Source organism: Mchenga conophoros, linkage group LG19 (assembly GCF_057382185.1).
Source record: "Mchenga conophoros isolate Kocher_MC1m ecotype Shallow Benthic linkage group LG19, M_conophoros_male_GT1.1, whole genome shotgun sequence".
Classification (NCBI taxonomy): Eukaryota; Metazoa; Chordata; class Actinopteri; order Cichliformes; family Cichlidae; genus Mchenga; species Mchenga conophoros.
In genome coordinates this window covers 12595095-12612993 of record NC_140544.1, presented here as the reverse complement: position 1 = coordinate 12612993, position 17899 = coordinate 12595095, and the positions used below count along the sequence as shown (strand labels likewise).

Genomic DNA, 17899 nt, shown 5'->3' with positions numbered 1-17899 from the left:
AAGCAGTCTGTCTCCAGTGGCCTGTGGTTGTCTAGGCATGTGTGACGTTTACATCACGTACATTATCATACGTTTACATCATCTGTAGCGTTCACATTATAAGGAACAAAGACTGGGAAACTGAAATCTCAGCACAGGAATGGAAATCAGATTGTGACTTATAGTTACACTTTAACTCATTCATTAATTTCAATGTCCCTCCTCTGAAGTTAAATCATTACAATAGGCATAAACCAGACATATGCACCAAATGCATACCAAGGAACTCTTTGATTGATTGTCATAAAAACACAGCTCATTTTTCCCGATTTTCCTGCTGCACTGAAAGTTGAAACAAAGTTATCCTTGGAAATAAAACAGGTTTGACAGAGTCGCCCACACAGTTCATGTTGAATCCACACATTTCTTTACATGTTTACATTTTGATATGACAAAGGTTAAAGCAACAGTATCACAGACTCGTAATAACCCTTAATAAAGGAGCCTCTGACAATCAGTCACTGAGGCGTATGCAGCCCATAATCACACAGTTCACTCTGCCAATCAAATCCTGCTGCCATCCCCTCAGTCTCTTCCTGCCTCGGACAAGTTTCAACACTCCCAGCTGCAGAAGAAGAGGCGAACCAGGAAAAATGTACTGCTGCTTCATCGCTCAACTGCTGATGTGAGAAACCTCTAAAAAAAAAAAACACAACAGCTCACAGTAAACTGAGAAGAACGTAATGTGTGTGATGTCTGGATCAAATGTTCCTGTAACCAACTGTGATAACAGGTCATTAAAGTGATGAGATTTCTGCACAAAGAGCATCTCTGACGCATTTCGCAATGTATGACAATGTCAGATTGTGTTCAGCTCACACTTCAAGCTCCTGAAATCTGTGGTTATTTCACTGAATTTCAGTTTTATAGCCAGTCTGCATATCAAAAACTGGAGCACAGAAAGAATTATTCATGACTGAGTCTTTGTCACGTCTTACAACCTTTTCCATCACCTCTGTTATTTTACTTTGTCTAATATCTAAAAGTTGAATAATCTTCCATTTATCCATCCATCCACCTTCTGCTGCTTATTCCCAGTCCGGATTGCAGCACTGGCAGTCTAAGCAGAGACGCCCACACATCTCTTTCCCAGAATGCACCATCCAGCTCTTCTGGTGAAACCCTGAGGCTTTCCCAATCTCACCAGTGTGGACATGCCCAAAACACCTCACCTACAAGGCACTCACGAGGCACCTGATGAGGAGAAGAATTGGCTCGACTCTCAGCCCCTCCTTAATGGTTTCACAGGAAGCTCATCTTTGCTGCTTGTCTCTGTAATGCTTATTCTTTTGGTCATTTCCCACAGCTCATGGCCATGAGGGGAAGGAAATCAGATCAACCAGGAACATTAATAGCATCACATTTACACTCAGCTCTCTCTTCAAAATAATTGGAGACGTTACACTAATCCTTCTGCCAGTTCCTGCTCCAGTCTCCTCTACCCGGGAACAAGAATCCCATTCCAGATAATCCTTGTCCAAATTCATTCATAAACATACAGCTTTTTCCCTCCATGTTTTACTCCAAGCAAACCAAAATGTGTCACTATTAACCATGAGAGGACGTCCGGTCCTCTTACTGTCTGGGGACAGCAGCAGCAAAAGTAAAAACAGGAAGAAGCCGCTCTGTTCTAAAGCCGCGAGCCCCCACTTACTTTTACACCTATTTGCTACATGTTGTGTACTGTGCACATATACTGCACTCATATCAGAGTAGACATATCCCAGAAAGCAAGAGATACGTGGCTAGAGCAAGGTGATTAGCTTAAACTTGCAGAGTGCACCTGGTAGTTGGGTCAGATGAAGGTTAAATCATGTGCAATCACTTGGCATCAAGGGTTTGGTCTCAGTCTGGTTGATCTGGTCCACGCCTGAGTGCAATTACTGTGTTCACACCTGCATAAACAAACCCACTGGGGAGGGAGATCCATTTAAACTGACAAAACACCGCAGGAGCGAAAACACAAAAAATAGGGTTAACCTATAACAACTGAACAACTGTTAGGAGTGCAATGCTGAATCACAATATCAACATACACACACTAACAGATACATCTATGGTATCCATCTCAAACTTCTACATCGCCTTGTTCCCGAGTTATCACATTCACAAACTTGGGTGTCCACACTCCCCACCCAACCGCTGCTTGCCCAACAATCATTATCCCATCAGGTTAAATTAGAACTCATAGTGTATTTATACACTATGTCTCCGCCTAAATTTTAAGATTAGGTCTGAAGGGTTAACCAAACATGCTATTAGTGAGATATGGCAGCAAGGCCCAGCTGCAGCTGTCCATCTCCTCTAGTGGTAAAAGGCAGAAAACATAACGTGATGGTCTTGGCCGCTACTTTAAGATTCGATCATTACCCAGAAGTTTTCATGAAGTTTTAATGAAGCTAAAACTACAGAGGGAGATGGGTCCTTTTGATGCAACAAGAGATTAGGAGAGGCAAGATGGCACAGAAGTCTTGGGAATTATAATCAAAGGGATTTGGTCGATGAGCCTGTGCAGAAGTGGTAAAGCAGTGGTGATGGTGCCGAGTCTTTTGGTCAAAGCCAACACAGAGGAAGGTCAGAAAGGATGAGTATCACTCTGCTCTTTCTGGCCATGCCTCTATTTTCAGATGGACAGAGGGTGACAAAGGACAGATTGAGGCATCGAGACATTTTAAGACAAATAAAGACTGAAGACGATGAAAGAGAAAAGGGAAGTGAAATATTTGTAAAATATTTTTAAAAGAAGTTAAAAATCTGCAAATGAAGGCAGCAGGCGCACGTAAGTGCCGCCTTTGTATGACAAATGTAATGGCCAATTAGGGAGATGCAACAGTTTAATCACTGTGGAAACAGCAGGACCACTCCGCTGCGCCGCGAGTGCAGACTAAATAATTCAGTTCATACGGTGGAGCTCCCAAAGAGGGAGAGAGGTGCAGCCATACAGGCACAAAAAACACAAATCACCACCAGAGCCATGCTGTCAACAGAGTCATTTTGTCACTGCGATCTATTCTGCTTCCAGCTGACATTAATAGTGTTTCTCTGCTTGAAAATGGATGAAAGCTCATCTCCAAATACAAGACATGATTGCACAAGCGCTGAGAACAAATAAAAGATAAATAACAGTAACAGTCTTTTCAGCCCGAGGGTCGCATGATTTGTGTTTGGCCCCGACAGCTTTATTAAGGAGGGCGGCCACAAAATTGGTCCCCCTCGCCTGCGACGTCAAATCAGCTGCTAAGAATGACGGTATTATTGTTCGGAAACATTTCAACTTACATCTGTAAACTCATCCAGTCTGGTTTCTTTTATCTAAAAAAAAACAAAAAAAAAAAAACAAAAAAAAAAAACCCACAACACAACAGAATTCAAGCCTTTACCATCAGCCTGTAACTTGGAACACACACACAGGTAATTTTCTTCTCCTAGATTACTGTGAGCTATTTTTCACACGAACTGCTCCAGATGACACAGCAAGGCCACTAAATTCTGCGATCCAAAGTGTCCACATTCCAGCTCAGGTCGCACACCCTCGAAGTGATGCTTGCAATGCCATTTAAAATAACTGTGTCGAATTTTTTACAGAACTTCACGCGGTAACTCAACAACAATGTGACCTGGCTTTGTGAGTCACGAGCGGTGGGCAAAGGATAGCAATGTTGCTGTTGCTATGGAACAACAGCATCGACTGTGTCTCTGAGGTCATCTTTGTTGTGGTTGTATTTATCTGAAATGAATACAGAGAATTTCCAAAGGGATAATAAACACTACTAACTCACTCTCTAACCAGGTAGCCTGTGATTCCACATCACCCCTACGCTTGTTTCCCTTCACTGGCTTCCAGTGAAATTTAGAAGGTGTTTTACAATTTTAATGGAAGTACATACAAATGGCTCCTGCTTACAGACTACTGTAGTCAGCCTCTCTGGCCCTGGGATCAATGGTTTTTCTTTAATCATTTCCTTTTGAATATGGGTCACACTAAATGCCTGAATGAAACTATATATAAGAATGTATGCCTGAATCTGTGTTTGTATCAACTCTAGGTTTTACAAAATGCTATACAGGTAAAGTTACTGTAACTTTGGAGTGACTGAGTCAGATCTCCTTCATCTTTGTGTGAAGGAGATCTGACTGATCACAATCAGTTCCACCGGTGGGAGTTAATGTTCCAACAGGATGTGGGAAAATCCTTTTAAATTCCCGTTATTGACATCATCCAACAAGTTGTTTGCCTGTGAGTAATCTGTTGTAGTGTCAAAATGCAACAGGTATTTATTCCCCCATGTTTGCTATGAATCATTATTTCAGATTGCAGAAAGTGGGGAAGGGCAACTAGCAGCCAGTGTGACACAGTTTGGTTTGACACAAGCACAGATAAAGATGTCACCACCAAAGCAGAGTGCACGGGTCGAGCCTGCAGCACTGACAGTTTGCTCCTTTGTTAGGCTCAGAAAGGAGCTTCACAGCACTGAGAACTCTCTGCATGGTGCCGCGTGAGAGGAAAGGATCCCAGTGCACACGTCTGTAACCTCTGGACTCAAACTGTGAATGACTCATTGTTTTGGCTTGGCTGGACACACTCCGGCACACCTGCATATCTTCTCATGAGCAAAATGGGAAATTCAATCTTCTCTGCAGTTTCAACTGGTTTAAAAACACATTTTATTGTCATACAGAGGAATCTGCACAGGAAAAAATTAAAAAAATAAAAATCTGGCAACCCACAGGGTTTCAGTCTTGCTATGGTTGGAGATGTGCGTCACCCTGGGATACTGGGAAAGGCTGCACTGCCTGGCTGCCTTTTTATATGGTCCTCCAGACAATCATGGTTTAACAGAGGTGCTGTTAAACACCACTGCTCTACAGACAGCGAGGGAAGTCAAAGCCAGCTGTCAACCTAAACAAACTGGCACAGATGTCTCCTGCAAAATGTCAGGGAGCATTTAAACCACCACGATTAACATGATACTGTACAACAATTAAATAAAAAGGGCCAAACACAGCAGTTTAACAGTCAGATTCAATCTTCACAGCCCATTATTCACACGCATTATGAAAATTTATAAAAACATCACATGCAGACTTCACATGGACTGACTTTAAAAAAAACACACTACAGCCTGTCACCACGACGGGCCTCATTTACACAAAGTCATGTTTATAGTTTTAAGACCTGCAGGAATAATAAAAATACCCATTAATCAAAGCACATATACTGTGGTGTCCTCAATGAAAGCACACGGCCTCTAGTGACTTATTAAATAAATGCAAATACAGTGACATATTTTATTTGCCAAATATTTTATACCAAAAAAGAAAAATAACATCCAGTTTCTCATCTCCCAGATAAACTACAAATCCACAATTTCTGCAGTAGTACTTGTTCTGTTCTGCAGCTTCGGTGAGATCACTGCAGGCTCTGGTTTGAGTTAGAGTACATTCAACTGCAGGTCGTCTCTGGGGAACAAGCTGAATAAATGTCACAGAGCGCCACAGGAACAACCCAGGCCTCCAAGCCAGCCAACAGGAAAAAGAGATGGGAAGTGCAGGTACACGCTGATTGGCACGCCTTACTAAATTAGACAGGGGACTGTCCATGAGTGAATCAATCGCAGGTGGCATCATTTTTTATTTAAGTGGTGGGTGAACAGCACTATATTAACAGGTTGCACTTAAGACTACAGAGCAGATCCCACAATCCCATCTCTGATCCTTTGGGTCCTCCAGGTTGAGGTGTGGGTCCTCCAAGAATTGAGCTTAACCATCAAACTGTTCCTGAGCAGTTTGAGTCAAAGCTGCATCAGGAGACCACTGTCATTGGGGAGTAACGCTGCCATAAGACTGTGTCAGTTTACAATGTTAAAACTGTCTGAAACAAGAGCTGCATAATTGCCAGGACCAGCTTCCTCTGTAGCGCTTTGAATTATTCATCGTTTTACTTTCAGTAAAAAATTAAAAAATGCCTCACCATCTCATGCATTAATACCTGTGCTCCAATTACAAAATCTTAAACTTGTGAGAAAATAGTGTAACATGGATCCTTTGAGACCTCAAGTGACCCATATCTCTTGTGAGATGACTTTTTTTTTTTTTTTTTTTTTTTTAAGTCTCACAGCAACAAGATGTGTTCAAAAAAAGCCCAATTCCAGCGTTATTAGATTCCAATCAGGACTTTCTGGGCTAATTTAGAAACTGCTGACTGACGCAAGGAAAGATGCCTGAAGGTATAAGCAGAGACAAAAAGCCCAGAGCTTGTTGAGAAAGAAACATTCAACTTCTAAGTGTGCCCAAAATAAAAGAAAGTTCTACATCTAAGCCAATATGTTCTTTTCAGCCTTTTGATTCCAAGTGTAGAGTAAAATCATCACTCACAGAGCTGGGCATTATGGGAAAAGGCTGAGAGGGAGCATTGTTAAGAAAAGAAAGACTGAGTGTTAGTCAAAGGGAAAAACTGTGTTAGACCACATGGGACAATTATCATTGTCTGTCTCGGCTGCGTACAAAAACTGATACGCTACTATTGTCCCGTCTTCCTTTGAGCTCCAGCTTCAGTGGAAACTGTTTAAGAAATGACTGAAAACCCAGGTCAAAGACTCTATGTGACATCCACAAATAAAACCATTAAGCACAAATGACCACAGAGGCATAAACAGACCAGTTCACTAAGGGAGCAATCGATACGAAACGAGATCAAATGAACAGTCAGCGAGGATCCATTTAGCGGCTAAATGGATCCTCGCTAAATTTTAGCCCATCAGCATGTGACCTCGTCTGTCTGTCCCTGAGCTTCAAGATGCTTCTCTACTTTCATCCTCCAAACCTGTGGGTTAATCATAATAATCATAATCAATATCAGACGGTACACGTGTTGCATGAGCGTGCAGCCATCAGCGTTTAATTTTTAGGCCCGTCTGAAACAACGTTCAGTGTGAAGGGAAGGATTTGTAGAAAATAAGAGTCTTATAATTGATGCCTTAACATTGAGACACATGTCACTCAGTATTGGCCAAATCCACTCAATGAAGGAAAGTGAGGAGATGAGAGGAGAAATGAAAGGTCATGCCAGTCAGGGATTACAGCGGATGACCAGCTGAGGCCAGAATGTACTCTCAGCGGGAATCTGGGTTATGAAAGTGATCCTTAAAGCGCTCTGCGCAGAGTCACGGCTAACAGGAGCGGCTGCACTCCAACGCAGCTCAAATCACTCTCACTGAAAGCGATGCAGTCTCCACAAAATCGAGGGATGCACGGTGCACCTTGTAGTCTATGCAGATAAATATACCACCAAATCTCTAAATTATTAAAGACAGGTTTGCTCTTACATCAGGCATGATAAAAATCCTTGAAAAACTGGTGAGAAATTTGAAGGCAAACAGAGTGTGCCTGACCCCTACATACACTACACATACACTAGGCTAATGTTACTTGATTTTTCTTATACGAGTTCAGCCTCATATTTCAACCAGCAGGTCTTTAGAACAATTTTGTGGAGTGGATTCTTGGCTTCCTCATAAATGGAAGTTTTCTCCTCACAAGGATTCATTTTTATCTCATTTGTGCACAAATGAGCCCGAGCAGGTATGAAAACAGCCCTATGTTAAAATGGACTGATTCAAATAAACATATCTAAATTAAAAGATATAACCACTGCGTTTAGAAAATGCTCTCATACGCTAAAGATCATTAAAGGTGTGATACTGGAATGTGCAATCATTTATTCATAACTGAACTTTGAAGCAAACTGGAACTGTGTTTAAAAGGACGCCAGCATCTCAAGATTCAAAAACCATGATTACCTTATTTTTACTGTGCTTCTATCGAGTCTGTTTTGTCTTCCTTGGTGTTGTGGTTTGGACGCTTATCTGTAAAGAACAGAAACTCCACAGCCGACAGTTTCAGCAGTTGGTTAGATTGATTGCACTCTACTCCTTTGCATAGAGTTCCAGTTTCTTTTTTCTTGCTTAGGGCTCATAGCACCAAAACGCAGGCAGCTTTTTCCAGTAGCCCTCACTCAAAAGAACAGGTTGGAGGTTTTATATCCAACAACAATGTGCTGTAATTGTTTTGAAAAATCTAGGTGTGGGATGGATGGCTCATCCACAGCAAAACAACAGAATAAGATAATCGAGTAAAGTCTGCCTAAAGTGCAGATCGATGTTTGTCTTGTTTAACACATCAGCATTTCACACCCGGGACCACAGATCTACAGCATGACCCTGAAATTTATGCAGTATGCAGGTCAACCCCTCTACTAGTGTACTCTCTGCACACGACTCCAGTGCGTTTGGGTGTTTCTTTGCAGATGTCTTTCAACTTCTGGCACCAGCACAGACACGCAGATCCAAGCAGGATTGAGGAATCCTGAGGCATTTTCAGCACAGCAACAGTTTTCTAAAAGGTTTAGATTTAATAAAAAGGTCAGAGATATAAACCAAACAGAACCTGCACCAACCCGAACCCACATGTGCCTTAAACTAAAGCAACAGTCAAACCAAAGCAAATGATAACTAATCTGAAAGACATGAGCCTCCCAGGAGAAACGAGACAGACATCTTGGGAGGAAACAAGTTCATACAGATGCAAAGCAGGTGAAGTAATTTCCTGTATAAGCCTTGGATTGTTAACCAGTAGAAAAATTCAGGTTCAGCAGCCAAAATGGACACGAGGCCAAGGGCCACAGGACAGCACAGTGACTCTAGATTTTGGACTGCTGGGTGGACAAAACAAGTCATTTAAAAACACGTTGGAAGAATGTAATTATTCGCTGCCCAGTGTTTCCTCCAGGACAGCTCTGACGGGTAAAGCCAAGAAAAGTTCAGGGCTGCAGTGTTGTGTGAAAATAGCTTCACATTCATAAATAATCCTCTTTCCAGTCCCACAGACTTCATATATAGAATGAGTTAATGGTAAAGAGGAAGCGTGAAATGTGAGGATTGTGCTGATGCTGAACAGGGATGGAGGGGGTGGGGAAAGGCAGGGTGTTTGATTCCTTCCTCCTGGCTGAACACTCAAAAGAGATCCATAAATCATTACAGATACACTCAGTCAAGTTACAGAAAGGAGGACTGTCTCTAGTGTAGGTGCACAGTAATGCTTGAGGACTTGTGTAGCTATTTAAGTATTACTGACACCATTGCTCGACAGATTAAACAGAAGGAGCTGTAACTGTGGACTGGAGCACTAACTGCTAACAAAGAGAAGGCTATCCAAATACACTTAATTGGTATTTTAGGCTCTCTTCTTGCCTCAAGTGGTGTTTATTAGGCACCAACACGGCCTACTAACAATGAACCAAAGCAACACTGACCATATGTCTAGACATATGGCTAAAGGAGATTACATGAACTATTTCTTTCCTCGAAGTCATGCTGTTTAGACCCAGACGTCCTTACTGGTGTCTCGGAATGACAGAGTAAACTGGAAGCACCCTGCACTGTTAAAAGCAGGTGTAAATGTGTTACATCCTATTATTTAAAATAGAACGTGAAACAAAAGACAGAGTTAGTGACTCAAGACTTCATTTTCTAGCTTTTTTGCCATAAATAGACTTATGCTTTCATTAAAAGATGCACTTTGGAGAACTAACAGTGGTTAGTCCAAAATAACGCCACATAGAAAAAGTTCTACTTTTCTGATCACAAACTCAAAGCAGCCAGTTTCACCAACACTGAATACCATGTTTAAGTCCAATAATTCATTTTCATCTATTGCCCTGACAGCATCTATTTTTAATATCGTTCTCTGGGAGAAACAGTGACGAAGCATAGTTGTGCAGCCCTACCAGCACATGCTCACACATGACCAAACACAGAAGCAGCTTATAGATACAGATCACAGTAAATCAGTAAGGATTTTACACTCCATAAAGGAAGCCAGCAGGATGTGATCTCTATTACAGCCTGGCAGATACTTTTGGATGACTTTGCACCGGGTGACCAGGGCTGGAGCAGGGATGATGGTACTTTTACAGTTTATGGAAACAGCTCGCCGGGTTTGGCTGATAACTTGGCACACCACCCTCTTACATAAACATGGGTGGTGTCTGAGGTCATGTCTTTACTCACCACACCCTATACAGACAATTATATATTGATCACTAAAATATGTTTAAAACTACTTTTGGACACTGATTAATGAGTCAGTATCTTGTATTGCATTTGCGGCAATAACTTGAAAATCTCTGACAGCATGTCGCAATTACACCAGTAAAGTCCAGACCTAAACCTGGCTACACTCACACAAGGGAAAAAAACTGGTTAGAGACCCTGTTGCAACCAGGATTATTGTGACATGTGGAATAAACTTCTGATCACATTGCCTTTGAAATGGTTGTTTTAAAGAAAGGCATGTCAGGTGCTGTCTTCAATGTTATTTTGATGCATAAAGTTGGCAATAAATTGGCAACAAAACAGTCTCGTATCAGTCTGTGATTAAATGTGGTCAAGCAGACAATTGCATGCAATCTGCTTGCAATAACACAACGATTAACTAGCCTGTAACCATCTGCGTAAACAAAAAATTCATATTATTTTATAAATTCTGTATTCACAGTCCAGACAGAATAAACAAAATAAACAAATTCCTCCACAGTTACATGCAAACCTTCACTGATCCAACTCAGAGGGATTGCAGTCAGTTCAAGTCAGACCGCGCTTCTTTGGAGAAAGGCTGCCTCTCACCAGGAGAGATATACAGTCAAAAGTTTCAAGGTTGCCCATTTGGTTGCCATAACTACTTGTAAGTGTAGAGAAAAACATTCAATGCAATCATCAGTCACAATGAAGTTGATGTGAGAGACTGATAAACTCCAACAGAAAGCAAATACTTCAAGTTGTTCCTGCTTTATGTGAATCTACAAGCAACTGAATCATGAGACGGGTGGCTTCCTCAAACCAACAAGGCAGCTGACATTAATCCACGATAATAACAGTTTAACATGCAGTACTATCTGAAAAAGGTGTAGAAATACACATCATGATAACTTTGATCAACATCAACTTTGGTTTCCACATAAAGGTCTTAAATGAAACGTAGTCCACACTCTCACACACACAAGTCTGGTCAACTCAGACATTCGGTAATCTAGCAGTGTCCGTACCAATAACCTCAGAGGAGACAGCCTCTTGACCATGAGAAGAAAATGTTTTAGTCATATAGGTGGGGATTTCCTGTCTCACTCACACATGCACACAAACACGTTGCTTTCATGACCTAAAAAGAGGTCTAATGTTACATACCACTCTACCACCTACCAGAAAAAAAATCCAAACTATGTCGATGTAATGAGAGGGCAGCGCAGGAAAGCCAAGAAAGAAAGCATGCTCTTTAAAGATATGCAGGAAACTAATGCAAAAAGGAGAGCAAAGGGAACGAAGCAAGCACTGACGTCAGGCTATTCTAAAAGGCTGACGAACAGCAAGCATTCAAAGACACAGGAGCTTAATGAAAACAATAACAGCACCTGTTATGATCTACCACTGACAGTAGGAGAAGAGGAATTCAGTGTTGATGCATGCCAATGCTGTGAATAGGCTGCTCTGACAAGGCCAAGCCCACACACGGGAGGAACAAGACTGTAAAAAGGCAAAACTTTACCCTAATTGCATATACAGACTGAAATGTTGTGCCTTTAAGGCAATACAATCCAAGCCAGAGGGCACGAGGTTAAGTGAACCTTTAATTCTTACCCTGCATGAATGTCATGTTTAAAAGCAGGGTACACTTTAGAGAAGCTATCAACACCACAGGATGACAAGTTGCTTTTTACTCACAGCACCAAAACAGCCAAGTGTAAGATTATATTAACAGATTGGGGAAAAAAAGGGGAAGGTGACGCATTGTTTGATCATACACAAAAACAGGAACCCCAAATAAATTAGTAATGTAGGTGAAAGAATCAAACAATATAAACAGCTGCTCTAAAAAGGCTGACTACACTGTGTGAGAAATGCCTTCAACTTAATACAAAGTTTAAAGTATACTTACTTATGTTCAGAGGTTTTTTAACCACACTAATGAGTAAAGATTTGCGTACTTGTTTCTAAAAATGTAACATATGCATTAGTAAGAACAAAGACCTGTGGTTTGAACTCTTACCTTCAAAATCTTAAGTTAGCAGTGTTATTATTTTGGTACATATTGTGTTTAGATTTTGAGTTTGGTGGATGTCTAATTTGGTTTCCAGTGTTTGTGTGGTTGAAAACAGCGCAGTAACAGCCCTCCATGACCGAGTCTCTTGTAGTGATTAAAGATCCAAATCAATGGTGCTGTTCAGATATTACCGATAGCTGTACAGTATATGGGGTACATCAACGTGACAGAAAGTGAGATCTTGAGACTTATCTGGATGCGGCTTCTGGTGTTTGTGTATCCAAGAACAGTGTACAGTTTGAACGCTCCGAAATGATTAATAACTTCAGGTCAGTGCTCAGATGTTAATAAAAAGTAACCGTCTAGTGTATGGGACACATTAAAGCAACAAAACTTGATGTGAATTGACAGAAATACATGTTGGGCAAGATAAATGAAACAATTCTGCTTTGGTCATATATTCACTTCAAACTGGGTGGTGGCTGTGAACATCAGGTTGATCTTCTAACACCATCTAACATCAGTAAAGAAGAGCAAGCTCACAGTTTGTCATGCACAGATAGGAAAGAATAAGAAAGTGTTGTGGTAGGTAGGGCTGGGCGATATATCGAGTTTTTAAAACGTATCGATATATCTTTATACGAGATATAAGATGTGACAATATCCTTTATATCGATATAGTCTATGTTACGTTATAATTATACTTGTGGAGGCGCAAGTTTGCCTCTTTTTCATCCACTTTTGTCTCTACGCAACGTTACTCCGCCTCGCCTCTCTCCTTCACTGAACACAACTCCCCCTCCTCCCCCATCGCTTCACCTGCAGGCAGCAACAAGATGGACACGGCAAATCTCTGTTAACGAGTTACTGCGCATCGCCCCGTGCGTGGGGCTGGACGGCGTCAATGTGTTAACGAGCTAACCGCGCTAACGCTATGCAGCCCGGAGGGGCTGCACAGCCTAAAATCCTTTCATTCTCTCAAAAGTTGACAGCGCGCCTTATGTATGAATTCTGGATGTGCTTGATGGCCGCGAACCGCTTTTATGTGGAACACGGCGCTCAGCAATCTGTCAAAAATGTTGGAGTACGACTTTGGTCAGCTACGGAGCTGCACCGCTTGATAGATTGTCGGCGCATTACGGCTACTGAGGAGCCTCGCGGAGTGATACGTACTGTGCTTCAACGTAATATTACCGTATTGTGTGTGTATAAGGACCATAAATGGCACCTGTTAAGGGACGTGGTTATGAAGCGGATTTCAAACTCCAGGCTGTCAGTCACGCAGTAAAACTTGGGAATAGAGCTGCTGTAAAATCTGTCTGTCTTTGTTACTATGTTCAGCGTCTTTTAGTTTACATTTTGACTGCACAATTGTGAGCTCTATGTTATGCACAAAAACAACATTGTTTTCTTTTATTTATGGAGCATTATTATTTAATGAATGCTCATAATTTATTTTTGAGTAATTTTTTATGTGCATCTGTGTTAATAAAAGTGCCTGTGTGACATCTGGGACACAGCTTTAACTAAGAACTCTCTTTTTGTTCTTACTTTATGGCTTAAAAAAATATCGAGATATATATCTTATATTGCCATCCAGCTAAAAAATATCGAGTGGTAGGTTTCAAAAATAATTTTACTGGATTCCAGATATAGGTTGTAGTCCTCCTCCTTGGCTGTTAGAATCAATAAGCACTCCAGCGACTGTGTTCACAAACATTACTCTAATTGTTCGGTGTATGGGGCAGATTCAAGCAAACAAAAACAGAGATGTCTGTCACTTAACACAAACACACAAACTAGAAATTCTGCTAACATATTTTGAGTTTGTGAGTTTATTCCTTTTTGATTTAAATTATTTTTTTAATTCACTCCTATTTTGTAGATTAATTAAGTATCATTTCACAGTACCCATTCATATTACATGCATCTGCTGATATTGTTGCATCCAGAGTTAGAGTATCTTCGTACGGACACTGGCTAATATATTAAGCCCACTTTATATCAATTATATTTTCTGTTTGTTTCATTATGTTTACAGTTGTGGGGTTTATTTACTGTCATGTTAGAACAGTAAAGCTGTAAAGCGAGGGGCTAGGTTAATGACCATCAGTGTGGTAGCAACATAGGAGAGTGCAGAGCTTGCTGAGAGTGGGTAATCACTCACAGAGACAAGAGTGATAAATAATGATTATATTTAAATATCAGTAATTACAGTATTTAATGCGAGATGCTTAGCTGGTGCCATAAACTCAGCTCCTGGTCCCACAGGAAAGACAGGATTATGCAGCATTATACTAAAAGCAAGGTACACTGATAGGTGCTCAAATATAATTATATCCAAAATTCATTTTAAGACAGAAGTGATCACGCCTAAAGGATGTGCCCAGTATCATGATGTAGGCAAAAAAAAGTCTTAGAACTTACTTAAGCTGCTGCCTATCCCACGTGGTGAGATGAGACTTGAAAGTTCACAATCCCTCCTAACAAGAACTAGCTAACTTCCCAGAATTCAATAAATGATGTAGCTTTCTTAAATACATGAACAAATCATACCGTAAATGCGATAATAGATAACAGAGCTAATGTCTCAACCTGTGGATCGACTCAGACTCCACCAGCTTAAAGAATAGTTTTTACCTGTAATGCTTCATTTGCTCAGTTTAGGGGCACCTGAACCAGCACTCCACCTGCTCCAGGTTCTGGTTAGAGAGACCTTGCAGCTCACAACAGATCTTCAAAGAAGAGCAAGGACTACTATCTCCAGCTGTCGTTCCAGACGGTGGAACTGGAGTGTGTCGAACCACAGGCCAAGTCTCACAATAGTGAGTAGTTTACTGATGCGGACCAGAATTTTAGCATATATATGTAAGCTGTAGCTGTACATCCAGCATTTTGTGTATTTTTCACCACAGTGAAAGTAATCAATGATTTCTAGCAAATTTCTTGGTTTCAGGATTACTTTATTCTGTCATGTCTACAAATATAATGCATTTAAAATGCATTTCATGGTGTGATCATTTGATTATCATTTCTACACCTCTGAAAGACCGTTACAATCTTAAAGCATTAAAAAAGGCTCCTCAGGAGTTCTGCCAACTTTTCTCATTTTTAAAAACATCCAGATAAAACTCAAAACCTCTGAAAAAGACTTAGAGGTGTGACCTCTGCCACAGATTCCACATGGAGGGGAAACTCCATTATCAGCTGAGCTGATCGATTACTCATGGAGGGGTCTGCGTAGCTGCTGCCCGATCGCATGTGGAAGGACCCTGCTGATTGTGCATCACTCCCAAAACAAAGCATCGATTGGTCTGGCACGTGTAAGCACGGTCAAGCCAACAGCTCCATTGTCTGTGAAACAAAATAAAAAAAAGCCAGAGAGGCATGGGGAGCAGGGGGTAACCCCCCACTCTTTGTGCAAGGCAGCTGAGCATGCATGCAACGATTGAAGAGCATCGTCATCATAGTGCATCCTAAAGACACCTCCATGGTGTTTGAAGAATCCCCCCTTTAACACAGCCTCCTCATTTTTGTGTTTCCCAGTGTGCATCGCCTAGCAACAGAGTGAGTTGTAGGGCTTGTAAAGGCTTGCCAGGAAGGAGACCGCTCATCTCTCCGTGCCTGCTCCTGCCTCCTTAAAGTCCAGATTACAGTGTTTTAGCTCCCACCGATCCTCTCCTGCACGTTTCCGAGCGCGTCTGAGCGACGTGGCAGGAAAAACAGCAGCACTCCTCAAACTTCTGACACGTTTTGTTTGCGCCCCTGTTCCAAAATAAACTCAGCGGAGTGGGCAGGGAGCCGGCGTGGAGGCTGAACTTGTTATTCCGAGCCTCACAGGGAGTCAGTTTACGAGCTGCGGGGCGCTGCTGTCAGTTTCAGTGTCAAGTTAGTTCAATCCCCTCACTAAACGTTTCCTGATGTGAAACTATTCGGGTTGCTAGGTGTTCACGCCACTACGACAACTGTAGCTAGGTAACGCTCGGAGACCACCGGTTTTACAGTTAGCTACTTGTGGAGGCTAGCTCTTCTTAGCCAAGTTAGCTTTGGTGTAGCCAAATTAGCACCAGCTACTGGATAACACATGAGTGCAATGAGACGGCGAATACTTACTTTTATGTCTGCCCGCACCCCAGGACTGTTTGGCGATGCTGGGGCTCCGTATAATTGCCCTTCCGGCGGATTTCAAAGCGTCCATATCGTAATCCAAAAGTGGGGCAAAGAGCCCGACGAGCGCCTGTGTGTGCGTGTCGAAACACTCCGCTCGGTTTAAAACAAACCTCTGTCGTTCAAACTTTGTTTCAGCTGTTCTTCTCTCCCCTCCTTCGTACGACTAGCTCTCAGCCGACGGTAAATTACCATGTTCGTCCCCCTGGGCGGTGTTAGTATGTAAATTAACCGGATAAGGTGCGTGACGCCCGCTTGTGGAGTCACGAGAGTGGGTGAGGTAGTAACAGCAGCCGCGGCGGCGCTGGCAGCCCGGACGGGCGGTGCTAGTGTTATTCCTGTTAATAACGCCCTCTAAGACCCGGCCTACAGTTTCTACTGTCCCCCCGCGTCTTCTGCGACGACTGACGTGATCCTCCGATCGCCGGCTGCTCATAAGGGGGTTCAAAAATATGGTTAGGGGGCCAGAAGCGGCCGTCAAAGGCACCCAACCCGGCCCACAGGTCCTCTTTAGAAAATGTGCAACTTACAAAGCAAGAGGTCAAAAAATTTGAACTGTATTTTTGTTTGTTTTTATAGCCTTCATTCTGACATACCGTAAGAAGACAAATGGCATATCTGCCTGGCGTACTATTAAGGAAGTAAAAACAAACCATTAAACTGTCAAATTTTATAGCCAGTTGACCTGGAATGTCTAGCTGCGTGTCTCAGGCAAAATAGTATAATTTTACTATTTGTGTATTCAGTACGGGTGGTGTTTAGAACTGCAGTGTACATGTTGCCAAATGCAGTGGTCTGATTGGTCACATTTGTTTATTTGGATTGGAAAAATCGCTTCTTATTGTTATTAGTTTATTGTTAAGATCATAAAATCATATATTAATATTCAAATATTTGCATGAATTTTAAGTGTCCAGTGTGTAAAGGCCTTTACAGTGAGTCCACAGTAAAAAATAGAAAATCTTTGATAAATAAACACAAAATGTAAGTTTTATAATCGCAGATAATGAGCTCCCAGTACCTTCCTTTTGTTTTTGCATTCTTCTTCTTAAAGATCAAGCCCAAAAAGTCATGCTGATGGGGTTTACTACAGCAGAATATGTGACACATTACAGGAAAAGCCAAATGAAGACACATACGTGCACACACAAACAGCCAAACAATGACACAAATTGAGATAGATAGATAGATAGATAGATAGATAGATAGATAGATAGATAGATAGATAGATAGATAGATAGATAGATAGATAGATAGATAGATAGATAGATAGATAGATAGATAGATAGATAGATATGGTGTCACTTCACGGTCATTTTACACTCCACACTCCTTTGCAGAAAAGTTTTAATGGCGGTGGGGCATGCTGGAAAATGCTTGCTCCCTGTCATTTGTGCAAAATGCTCACAAACCCGGGTGACTTCCACTACGCAGCAATTTATTAGGTTTTTTTTGGCAAGTGGCTTACAGAGTAATTAGCTGGGGAAGTGGTATTTTAAATTATCTTTAGCAAGCAAAACAAAAAAAAAACCTGTTGCTGAAAAGAGGAAGGAGAGAAACGAGAAGGACGAGTGCACCCCTGGGACTTTGGACTTGAGCT

General features: G+C 41.6%; 1 protein-coding gene across 4 annotated transcripts in view; it reads right to left on the bottom strand.

Moving 5' to 3' along the window:
• ldlrap1b (low density lipoprotein receptor adaptor protein 1b) overlaps positions 1 to 16718 on the bottom strand; it is a 47524-nt gene extending 30806 nt beyond the window's left edge. For 2 of the 4 annotated variants that reach the window (XM_085257104.1, XM_085257103.1), the window contains exon 1: positions 16246 to 16718. In XM_085257104.1, coding sequence (XP_085113230.1) covers positions 16246 to 16330 — 85 coding nt within the window. In that variant the 5' untranslated portion in view covers positions 16331 to 16718. The remainder of the gene's footprint in view (positions 1 to 16245) is intronic. The other 2 variants (XM_085257102.1, XM_085257101.1) reach the window with 2 other exon arrangements.
• Positions 16719 to 17899: the final 1181 nt, after the last annotated feature.